Source organism: Mytilus californianus, unplaced genomic scaffold (genome assembly GCF_021869535.1).
Source record: "Mytilus californianus isolate M0D057914Y unplaced genomic scaffold, xbMytCali1.0.p SCAF_9, whole genome shotgun sequence".
In the NCBI taxonomy this organism is placed as follows: domain Eukaryota; kingdom Metazoa; phylum Mollusca; class Bivalvia; order Mytilida; family Mytilidae; genus Mytilus; species Mytilus californianus.
Genome location: NW_026262745.1, coordinates 52541539 through 52553938, shown reverse-complemented (window position 1 = coordinate 52553938; position 12400 = coordinate 52541539). Strand labels below are relative to the sequence as shown.

The window sequence follows — 12400 nt, the reverse complement described above, 5'->3', positions numbered from 1 at the left end:
TTTGTAGAAATTACCCTAAACATTGTTGCTTAACGTTCTGTAAATCAGATCAAAGTTGGGGCTCTTTCTCACGAAAAATCTTAAGACAAAAATTGATAGTCAGTTATACTGAAATGTTTATAACTTACAAATCTTTTTTATCATACTATATTTTTTTTGTGAAATGAGTCGTTGGACCTAAACATATGTAAGTGGACCTCGTCACATTCTCTTTTTGTTTTCAATTGTTTCCACTATGAACAAATTTGGGTTATCAAGGATATCTCATTCAATATCCCTAATGCGCCTCAAATGGAGGAACACAAAAGTTGTGTGTAAACATAAAATCTGTGTAGTCATATTGGACATGTTTCAATTTTAGACAAGTGACTGAACTTAACCATTTGTGCTGATTTGGAGAGCAGAGGACCATAGAATAAATGTATAAAAACTATGGAGTTATTAAATTATGCAAAGAACTAAATTTTTGGGATGTGCTAATTTACGGAAAAATGAATCTCACTTCAAACCTCGAAAATTTAACCACATATGTGAAAACATCTCAGCCTTGAAACGAGCCATCATACATATCCAAGTTTACGATATAAGCAGAGGAATTGAGGAAAGGCTACCATTACCGCCTACCTGAAATGAATTGACCATCTGTGCCCATCTGAGAACATTAATGTTAAGTACTGGATCATTTTACCCATCATTTCCATGCTACTGAACAGATGCAATATATCTAAGTACCTACCAAATCATCAGTCCAGACTATATTAGGATTCTGCACTTGATGTATATTGGAATCAGTCTGAGAGTCAGAGTAAATATTGATTCTTTTGTCCCATCCTACAGATATAATGTAGCGATTCTTGTTCATCTCTACATAAACAACATCACAGATTTCATCATTACCCTTGGCTGAAAATAGAGGTTAAATCATATAAATAACAGTTAGAAAATTTGGAGGTGCACAAGACATTAGATACTAAATGTTCTAGAAAAATTATCATTGAAATTTAGTCTCTGGTTTAAGAGATGCAGATCAGCAAAGAGCGCACAGGGGAAAAGAAGAAATGTATGATAAGACAAAACATTCACTATTTGAGGGTCCAGAATGGGGTCCTTCATTTTTTATTCTTTGATTGTTTAGACCATTTTTCTCTACTTCTTATCTATTTCGCCCATTATGCTCGATTCTGTATATTTTAATACCTCGTTATTCTCTATTCATTTTTTTCCCTACTTTCTCTATTCTAAATTTTTTGTCCTTTAATCTTCACTTTTTGACCATTAATTTCTGGACTGTAAACCCCATCCAGACACTCCTATATACCATTGCTTTAGTAGTGAGAGGAGAGGTATAGAAAGAGACAGTGAAGACCATGGATGACAAATATAAACTGTTATCACAGAGATATGTCTCGCCTTTTTGTAATTTTGATAATGCAAATGTTGAAATTAAAATAGCAATACTTTAACATGTAAGTTATGCAAATATTCAAAGTCCATGAACCATGAATGAAGGTTCATGGCTAAACAATCTCCATGGAATGAGATGTGCCAATGCTAATACAACTGCATACCAAATACCATTGACTTATTATAAGTCGTTCCCTTTAAACAAACCTAAACACAAACATTAATTTGTAAACTATGTAAAAGTTTCAAAGTCAATGAACCATGATCAGGGGTGGGGCTATATAATCTCCATGGAAAGGATACTTGCAAAGCAAATATCATTCACTTAACATTAGCAATTCATCTTAAACTGATCTAATCACAAACTAATACATGTAAAATAAGCAAAAGTTTCAAAGTCAATAGACCATGACTGAGGGGGCGGGGCCAAATATTCTCCATGGAAATGAGATTTGCTAATGCTTATACAACTGAACACCAATTAACATTGGCCTACCACTAATGGTTCCCCTTGAACTGACCTAATCACAAACTAATACATGTTAACTAAGCAAAATTTTCAAAGTCTATAGACCATGACTAAGGGGAAGGAGCCAAATAATCTCCATGGAAATGAGATATGCCAATGCTTATACAACTGCATACCAAATATCATTGACCTACCACTAGTGGTTCCCCATAAATTGACCTAATCTCAAACTAATATATGGAAACTATGAAAAGTTTCAAAGTCAATAGACCTTGACTGAGGGGGCAGGGCCAAATAATCTCCATGTAATGAGATGTGCCAATGCTAATACAACTGCATACCAAATATCATTGACCTACCACTAGTGGTTCACCATGAAATACCTAATCACAAACTAATACATTGTTGACGCCATCGCCGACGCCGGAAACAGCATACCTATGTCTCGCTTTTTGACTCTGTCAAGGCGAGACAAAAGCCAGGAAAAATCAAGACAAAATACATTAGTAAAGAGATTAGTACACAGAAAAACTGGTCGATGCTTTATTTGATTTCAATGGACCATTTAAGTCTCCATAACAGATCAATATTGAAGTATCCCTAATAAATTCATTAAAATCACATTTTAACAGATATTTACGCAAATATACTTTCAAAATGCTCTGGTATACCAGCATAAACTTGATTAAAAACTTTATTTTTGACCATGACACAATGGACTTGATTTAACCGATTATTACGAAAGATCTCTGAATATATGTATTTTAGTTTGTAGTACACATATTTATATGTAATTGATTATCTGTCAGTCATTCATATTTATGTTGTTTAGATCTTTAACAATACAATACGGTGATTTTTTCGCGTGTATTTTCCCATTCAGCAAAAATTATATACAGCGAAAATTTAACCTACCCATTTTGCCATTAAATAGCGAAAAAAAGCCGACAGGAACAAAACCCGATATACGGTATATTGGCATAAAAGTGATACAATAAAAAAATACATCCTTTCAAAGATGAGCCATGCAATTCTTCCTTATATCAGTTTAGAGTTTCAAATTGATGGGCTAAGTTTGTTTAATTTATTTAATCATTCAATTATTAAAAAGTTTTTTCATGAACATGATCCGGCCACAACTCGTTTTTTTTAATTTTAATTTGATTTACAGATGAAGCAAGTTTTTAATCATATGGCTTTCGTATGATTCATAATCAAATGTATATGTATAAAAATAAGAAGATGTGGAATGATTGCCAATGAGACAACTCTCCACAAGAGACCAAATGACACAGAAATTAACAACTATAGGTCACCGTACGTCCTTCAACAATGAGCAAAGCCTATATATATAGTTCTTACATTTTTGTAGTTTTCTGAGACAATGTCCATTATTGTAATTCCATATATTCAACACTCCATCTCTGGCTCCAGTTATTAACCTGTAAAATCAAAAGTAAAGTTTTTTTTTTTTATTTAAACAAATGATCAGGGGCTCAAAGGAAACTTTATCAAACACTGCGCATTGGTAACCCATGAGCCATGGTATATTGTTGTCAAAGTGGTAAATCCTATTTTTCACCCATTTGATCCAACTTTTCTTTTATTTCTGAATCAATTTCCTCCATTTTTTGCATCTTCCTACAGTTGAAGTCCATTTTTTTTTTTACAAATTACTAAATATTATGTCATCCCATTTGTTCACATTTACGGAGGATACTATTTTGTTGAAATGATTACAACTACGTCTGCCAATCCAAAATATTATAGTAATGTTCATATATATCAGCTGGCTCTATTTAACCTACAGAATAATTGAGTGCTTCTTTATGTTATAGCTACACATATTACACACATTCGCCAGAGTATAAGTATAGCATCTTAACGCCATAAGAATATACCTATGCTTTGAACAAGACCCAAAGAGTGTCATTAGTATAAGTATAGCATCTTAACGCCATAAGAATATACCTATGCTTTGAAAAAGACCCAAAGAGTGTCATTAAAATAATGCTAGCTCAAAAACTGGTATATGTGTCATTATAAGTAGACAAATTATTCTTGATGTCCAATTATCCCAACAAAAGAACTTTTAAATGGTTGTCCTTACTTTATGTGTATATCAATTTTGTGTTAAGCAAATTAAACAACAATCAATCAATCAATATTTGTACATAGTTTTAATTGTTTATATCTCAGAACATTTAATCTGGAATGTCAGTAACTTCTAGTAGTCCTTTGTTAATTTATGTATCATTGTCATTTTGCTTAGTTTCTTTTGTTACCTATTCTGACATCGGACTCAGACTTCTTTTAAACTGAGTTTTACTGTGTGCATTGCTGTGTGTTTGTTTATTCTACATTGGCTAGAGGTAACGGGGAGGGTTGAGATCTCACAAAACACGTTTAACCCAACCGCATTTTTGCGCCTGTCCCAAGTCAAGAGCCTCTAGCCTTTGTTAGTCTTGTATGTTTTTTAATTTTAGTTCATTTATATGTTTTGGAGTTTAGTGTGACGTCCATTCTCACTGAACTACTTCACATTTTTGTTTAGGGGCCAGCTGAAGCCGCCTCCGGGTGCAGGATTTTCTTGCTGTGTTGAAGACCTATTGGTGGCCTTCGGCTGTTTTCTGCTCTTTAGTCGGGTTGTTGTCTCTTTGACACATTCCCCATTTCCATTCTCAATTTTATCTGTAAATAGTTACATGAGAATTGCTGTCTCATTCTCCGTCTAGTGGACTAATTACATTCCAATAGGAATCCAATCCATAGAAAGGAAGAAGAAGAAGAAATTTCCCTCTTCAGGAGCCCCTGAGATCACCCCTGGTTTTTGGTGGGGTTTGTATTGCTCAATCTGACTTGTAGTGTTTTGTGAACTTTTTGTCTTTTGATGTTTCTCATTTTTTGCCATGGCCTTGTCTTTCTCATTTTTTGCCATGGCCTTGTCGTTCTCATTTTATGCCATGGCCCTTGTCAGTTTTTGTTAAACTCATGAGTTTTGAATGTCTCCTTGGTAACTTCTGTCTCTTTTTTGCTACTGTAGATTCAGAAATTATTGCGAGGTTTTTATTAATGCAAATAATGCTACTGGCCGACTATTACAATAATAAAAACTTGCATTCTTATAACTGAGACATATATGTGTATGCAGATTTTCCTGAAATCACAATCATTAATCTCGCATTTTTACCCATTCTTCAAAAATTGCAATAAGAAATGCACACAATAATTTCTGAATTTACAGTATTATTTTTTAAATAACTTTTGTAAAGAACAAATTTAATTCTGAAGCTGATTGACTTTGCATATTTCATGATTTCATAACTTTATTGATGTATTAATATAAGAGAACATTCAATTTTGACATTATCTTAACAAATAATTTAAAAAAATTATTAAAAGATTTATCTTTTGACCACATATAGCTCAACTGACTGGCCATGGTTATTAAACATTAGCACATACTTACAACTTCTCGTCCAATCAAATTGCTTATATTTGCCTTCTAATTTTCATAGTACATACTTTTCCTGTGTACTAAGTAACTACGCATGAATGACCACAAGGGTAAGGTTTCATTGTATCGTAATCAAGATATTTAAAACAAAATTTGCCACTGGCTATTTTGAAATAAAATGCTGTGTTCCAAATTAAATTAAATAGTTTGTAATTAGTTTTCACATTGATTTTAAATATCCTGCTATTAAAATCTTTGGATCTAAAAAATGTTTTGACAATTGCAAATGTTATCATTTAAATAAAGGGTAATACACATGGTTCTTTATACCTTGATTAGAGTACAATGATATCTTAAAATTATGATAATGTATCATCCATGCAATTACTTTGTACACAGAAAAGTGTGTACTATGAATCCTTGTGAAGGAAAATTAAAGCAACTTGGTGATAATTTTTTAAACTTTCTTAAGGAAAGTGATCTATTTCGTCATGAATTGATTGATTTATTGATTATTGGTTGCTTAATGTCCAGTGGCAAATATTTCATGCATGTTCAGGACGATGTCATGAATTGAAAAACTGTGATTATGTCTGAAAATAATGTGCAAGCTATATATATAAACATATTCTGATAAATCTTTTAGTTTTTACTTTGAACTAATAAAAAAAAAAAAACACAAAACCTATAATCTTTGATCTATTTGTAGTTGCTTTTTAATGCCTATCTGCTAGACTATATGTTTGGGGACAAACTATCTATATGTTTCAAATTTATTATAGCTTTAGTTTTACTGTGAAATTAAAAAATGTTTTCAAAACATGTAAAGCTTCCACTGCAATTTAATTATTGCCTGCTTTTGGTCAATTTATTTTGTCATCTTACCTTGTAAGAAGAACATGTATAGTAAAACACCGCTTTATATCAGTATACATACTTACACTAGCAGCTACCATCTTTTCATTCTGGAGTGAAGGGCCTTTTGAAATCACATATTTTACAATGATACTAGTGAGTAGATTTACAAAACTCGTTAATGAGCTCCGTTTTACAAACACCTGTGATACAAGTAGTCAGCCAAAATAAACTATCAATAGACCAATTAAAAGATTACTCGAGTTGTAAATATGTGCTAAATTGGATAGTCTATGGAAAGGTATATACTATGAAATTAAGAGCTCGGGGCAAGCCCCTCGCTCTAAATTTCATAGTATATACCTTTCCATAGACTAACCTATAATTAATCATTGTATAAGTAAATGTTCTAATTCCTGACTTGGTAAGTGTTCACTAGTGAACTAAAATCTGGATTTAGGTAGTTTGGTTTTTTTTTAGCTCCAAACAGACAAAAGTTGTTCACTGATTAATTAAATGATTGGGCTTATACAAATATTCATTATCGTTTTCAATTGATAAATCAATTTTTCAATGATAACATATTAAGTCAATCTTAAGATGGACTAAACCATTTTAAGGGACAATCCATCACAAGACGGACTATTCTATACTAACATGGACTAGACCATTAAAACGGACAATCCATCACAAGACGGACTATTCTATACTGACATAGACTAGACCATTAAAAAGGACAATCCATTCCAAGATGGACTGTCCTGACATGGACTAGACCATTATCAGGAACAATCCATTCCAAAATGGTCTATCCTATACCGACATGGACTTGACTGAAATGATATATTAACCAAAGCCAGATTTAAATTTAATGCAAGATAAATGTGCAGCACTATTTCCTATTATTAACTAAAATTTCATTTTTATCAATTAATTTCTTCAGACAAAATATTCCTCCTTGTAGGTTTCAGTACTGTCCCATTCCAGTTACAGATTCTACACCTTATAGGCCTTTTCCTCACACAGTAGCCTACTCTAGACAAAATGTATGTCTTGATGGTTTAAGCCTCTCCACAGGTGAAAACTTGTATTTTTCTACCTAAGTATTTGAGTCATTTTTGAAACTCCTCTGAGGCATTAGACATAAATTTGTACTCATGTTCTTAGAGGGGCAGAAGGACCTTTCACAGGACTTTGGGATTGGGCCTTTAATTTTGGGAAAATTCAGGATTGGGCCTTTATTTTTGTGGGAATTCTGGATTTACACCTATCGGGACTCTGGAATTAATGATAAATTTTTCAAGATCTGGGAAAGAATACTTTATTTTTTCAGGAATTTGGGATGACACCCACTCCTACAGCCCCTCTTCTTAGTTTTGAATTTAATTCATATAAAATCTTCAAATAAAGAATAAAATATAAGGCTACAGATTTTGAAAACATTTTATACAAGAAGAAAGAAAACATTAAACATTTACTTATAGATCACTGCAACAAAAAATTATGCATTTTATTCCTCTGGAATTTGATTATTAATTATGATCTGATATCCTACTTGAACTCATTTTTCATAACACCTATCATTGAGAGTAAAACTCATTGACCACTACTCCCTTTAGTCCTTCACTGACCATCAATAATAAATGGTTTGATGCATTACTCAGTGAGTAAAATCACTCATGAGCACATATCTAGATTAAGAGTTTGAGATGTTAAATCAGTATGTGTTAATACTGATAGCTGGTCAATATGATTGACAATGAAAGTCATGTGAATAGATTTTAACCACCATTCAGTTCCTTCAATTGTTAGATAAGTGAATTGTTCACAATATAGAATTCACTAATCATAACTGTTTTTAAAAAATGGACTTGACCATCATGGGGTATAACCTATTCCCAACCAGACTTACCCATTTTTGGAATGAATACAACTAAAATGGAATATACCATTCCTTGCCAGATTAGTCCATTTCGACGTGGACTGGGCTGATTTGGAATGATCCATTCTAAATCAGATTTGCCTTTTAAGAATTCATACTGATTAAAAAAAAAGGTTAACAAAATAGTAATATACTTGTTGTTCAAAATACCACACATAAGTGTCAAATATTACCTTCTTTCTGTATTATCAAAGGTCATACATGTTATAGCAGAGTCACCATGTGCTTCTCCATACTCAAATATAGCTGTGCCTGTCTCAAAGTCCCAGATCTTTATTACCTAAAAATAATACATAATACTCAAATATAGCTGTCCCTGTCTCAAAGTCCAATATCTTTATTACCTAAAAAAGTAATACAATAATACTCATACATTGTACTCGTCCTGAATATGCATGAAATATTTGCCACTGGACGTTAAGCAACCAACAATCAATCAATCATACATTGTACTAAAATATAGCTGTCCCTGATCTTTATCACTATAAAAAAACACCATAATTATCATACATTTTACTCAAATATAGCAGTACCTTTCTCAAGTCCAAGATCTTTATAACCTAAAAACATAATACCATAATACTCGTACATTATACCAAATCTATAAGTTTTAGGTTTATGCATCTATTCTTACGGATATTTTTACTGACAATTGTCTCCCCTTGTTCATGTTTCAACTTGGATAGGTAAATTGTAACTTTTAAAATAATATAGGTCTTAGTTTAGAGGATAATGATGAATTGATGCATATAATCTTAATCAGGCGATGATCTTTCAATGGGTTTTTTCAATTCAGTGTATTCAAGAAAAAAGAAAGTGGGGAATGTGAAATAAACCATCATCTACTTACCGAGCCCTCAGAGCAGGTAATAACATAATTAAAACAGGCATTATATTTGCAGCAGGTGACTGGTTCTTTGTGAGTAACTGTTATATCTCGATGTAACGTTGGTCTGTAAATAGTCCAATCCATAAAAAATTACAAAACATTTAACAGTAGCATATGCATTATAACACATGAAAAATCTTTATGGAATCCCTATAAATTAAACTACAAAAATCGTAATTGCCAGAATTTATTAAAATTTTGAAAAAGATAGTAGTCTGTGTATATCACTCTTTTAACATTGAACAGTATTTGAAGTCTAAAATATTGCAAATACTGCAATTTCTGCAAAGCTATAACTAGCATATCAAAAACCTACAAGAGTAGCATAAATTGTGTTAACCTAGTTTGATTTTGTAAACTTCATAAAAGATCAAAATTTTTTGAATAAATTCTTATGCATTTCTTCAATTGCATTTTAAGTCTTTTACAACTAGCTGCAAATAGTTTAAAAGCTTTAGAAGAATTAAAATTCTGAAATGTTTCAGTTTGCTTAACAGTATTAGAATCAAGCCCTAAACATCCAGTTAAAATCTTACCATGCATTCAATGTAAAACACAAATTTGCAAATTCTGCTGGCAAAGGTCAATTTTAATAATGGCCAAGCAAAATCATGCATGTTTTAATATGTCAAAAAAGCAACTTTGCCAAACTTTTATAAGAACTGCATTTAAGAGACACTTAGAAAGTTTATTCATTTGTTTCGTCAAAAGCAACTGTTTATATGATGGGTGATTCAGGTTAAATAGGTCCATTGGCCTGTGTCAATAAATCATTTTTGAGAGTCTGGGACTATTGTCTAATGGACAATTTCAAGGTTTTAAGGAAAACATATGTCAACAAGACTTGCTTAATTGTTTTTAAATCTATCTGCAGTGAATTCTATTTTCAATAATGTAATGTTCATTCTGGTCAACAGCATGATGTGCTGAATATAATACTAAATTTGATAAATGCACAGTATCAAAAATAAAGGGGGAGGGTGGTGCTTGCCAAAAAAGAGAATAACTTACATGAAATTATGCTATTTGGGTTAAATTCATGGTCTTTAAAATATTCCTTTCAGGAAAGAGCTATCCTACAGCAAATAAATCAGTCTAATTCATGTCATATTTCTTGTCTCAAGCATTTTTTTTTATATTATAGGTCACATGTGTACATGTTTTACAAACTCCATTAAACTCACAGTTTTACTCTAATGAACTGAATATCAATCCTTTGTAATATTTGTTTTCTTTAATCTAGAACTCATTTGGTTGTAAAAACATGTCAAATCATAGAAAGTAGCCCTGTATAGAGGGTACCTGCTCCAAAGAAAGACAATTCCTACAGAACCAAATAGGGGAAATAACTTGAAAAGATTGAAAATGTGAAATGCAGTTACATTTCAACGGGGTAGAAAAGAGAAGCTTGGTATTAGGTCAAAGGTTTTCAGGACATATATATTTTTTTCATCTCATCAACATTAATACTATATAAAAAGTACTTTAATTAACATTTCAAATTAATATTTTAGATAATACAGTACTAAATATATGTTTGATATCTGATATTATATTTGGTAGAATGGTAGAATATATTATGTTGTTTAACAATCCCTTCATTTCCAGTATTTTGGTTAGTAAATATATTTTATGTTTTGTCAGCAGACATACCATATACCCAAGTTTTACAGACATCTGACTTATAATATTTACCCTTCAGAAGTTTCTAATTCATCACTACATCATAAAAGAAGAAAATGATCGTGAGAAAATTGTACACATACATAAAGTATGTAATTTCTCTCTTATATTCAGTTATTAACAGATAACATTTATTCTAGTTTTAGTAGGCTAACATATATATTGTATGTAATAGAAGTTCAGTCAATTTGTTTAGTACCATCTGGAGACTAATTTAAACCATATAAAGACAGACAAGTCTGACCATGGTCAGTGCAAGAGCCTCAACCATTTAAAAGCTATAAGAAGAGCCCAAGAGACAAAAGAAAACATTCAAGCATATAGGCAATCAGGCTCAGATACTTTAATTTTGGTCTACAACAATAAGGAACAACTATACATGAAAAAAACTGCAAAAGTTTCTACACATGTTTTTGTTCTAGGGGGGAAACGGGAACTAAGTTTTTCAAATTTAGAATTGTAAAATTAAAACAGAATATTGGTAGGTAGACAAAATATGAAGTAATTACTGTGCTCAAACTTTCGTAAAAAAAATTACTGGTGTCTAAACAAGCCAGCACTACAGACTCAAAATTTTTGGTTAATATTGTGTTTTAATTAAATAAACTTTATAAAATATTTTAAAAAAATGTCTGAATTATTAATTGAAAAATTTGTGAATAAGATTGAACATGGTGATGAAAATTCAATGTTCTATATATAGAAATTCTACAGGTGGGGTAAAATAAAAATTATTTTTTACATATATAATATAATTTTTTTTTGAGATACTTGAATTTGTGGTGAAACAAATTATAAATTAAAAGTTTTTTAAAACTAAAATTTTGTAAAGCACTTTGTGGTAAAGGGTTATTTTCGTGCAACTTGTTTTGCCATTTTTTATTTCACATGCAGCCGTGAAAATGGTTCGTTATTCACCGTGTCGTGAAATCGGTAAAAAGATCAACGTGCAAGAAATTTTAAATTGTTCGTTCATCATGAAATGGCAATTTTATTTCATGTTCTTCCGTGCAGATACCCCCCCTTTACACCCCTCTTTAATTCATGGTGAAGGTTAACCACTATATCTATGAAAATTTGAACCCCCAAAAATAATAACTAATCCACATTAACTATATAGAAAAAAAAACTCTAGATCGACTTTATAATTTTTTTCCAGTATCCACGTCTTAAAAGGTAATACCAAACACAGTGAAAAAATTCATTATACAACAGCAATACAAGGTGGGACAACTCTGCATTGGATATAAAGGAAAACACAAAACCTGGTGTCTATCTTGATTGCATTGTTTAAAAACTTCAAATGGTATAAAAAGTAAATTTCCAATAAAAACAGCCATGGTTTGTCATGGTCTTGAAAAATTTCTGTAAGTAATAAAGCATTATAAATGACAAAAAGAATTGTCATTATAAATAGCAGAATTTGGCTGAGGTTCTGTGTATATTTCTGAATAGATCATCTATACTTTTAACCAAATTCATTTTCAGTACTTTTTCATGAAAAATAAAGTTCCAATAAAAAAGAAATTTAGATTTTTCAAAAGGTCTAAAATGTAGTACATGGTATGGATCATAAAAAACTTGAATGCTTAAATAAAGTAAGAACCTTCTTGCAATTTTGTAAAAAATGAAATTTTCTTAATGATCTGAAACCAAGACAGATAAATTAAGGCTTACTAAATTGTTGTACAATGTAATAAT

General features: G+C 31.4%; 1 protein-coding gene across 4 annotated transcripts in view; it reads right to left on the bottom strand.

Annotated features, from left to right (window-relative positions):
- LOC127715359 (WD repeat-containing protein 64-like) overlaps window positions 1–12400 on the bottom strand; it is a 52973-nt gene that overhangs the window by 14784 nt on the left and 25789 nt on the right. For 2 of the 4 annotated variants that reach the window (XM_052221392.1, XM_052221394.1), the window contains 5 exons: window positions 10712–10735; window positions 8978–9080; window positions 8301–8407; window positions 3236–3315; window positions 737–903 (listed from right to left, as the gene is read on the bottom strand). In XM_052221392.1, coding sequence (XP_052077352.1) covers window positions 737–903; window positions 3236–3315; window positions 8301–8407; window positions 8978–9080; window positions 10712–10735 — 481 coding nt within the window. The remainder of the gene's footprint in view (window positions 1–736; window positions 904–3235; window positions 3316–8300; window positions 8408–8977; window positions 9081–10711; window positions 10736–12400) is intronic. The other 2 variants (XM_052221393.1, XM_052221395.1) reach the window with 1 other exon arrangement.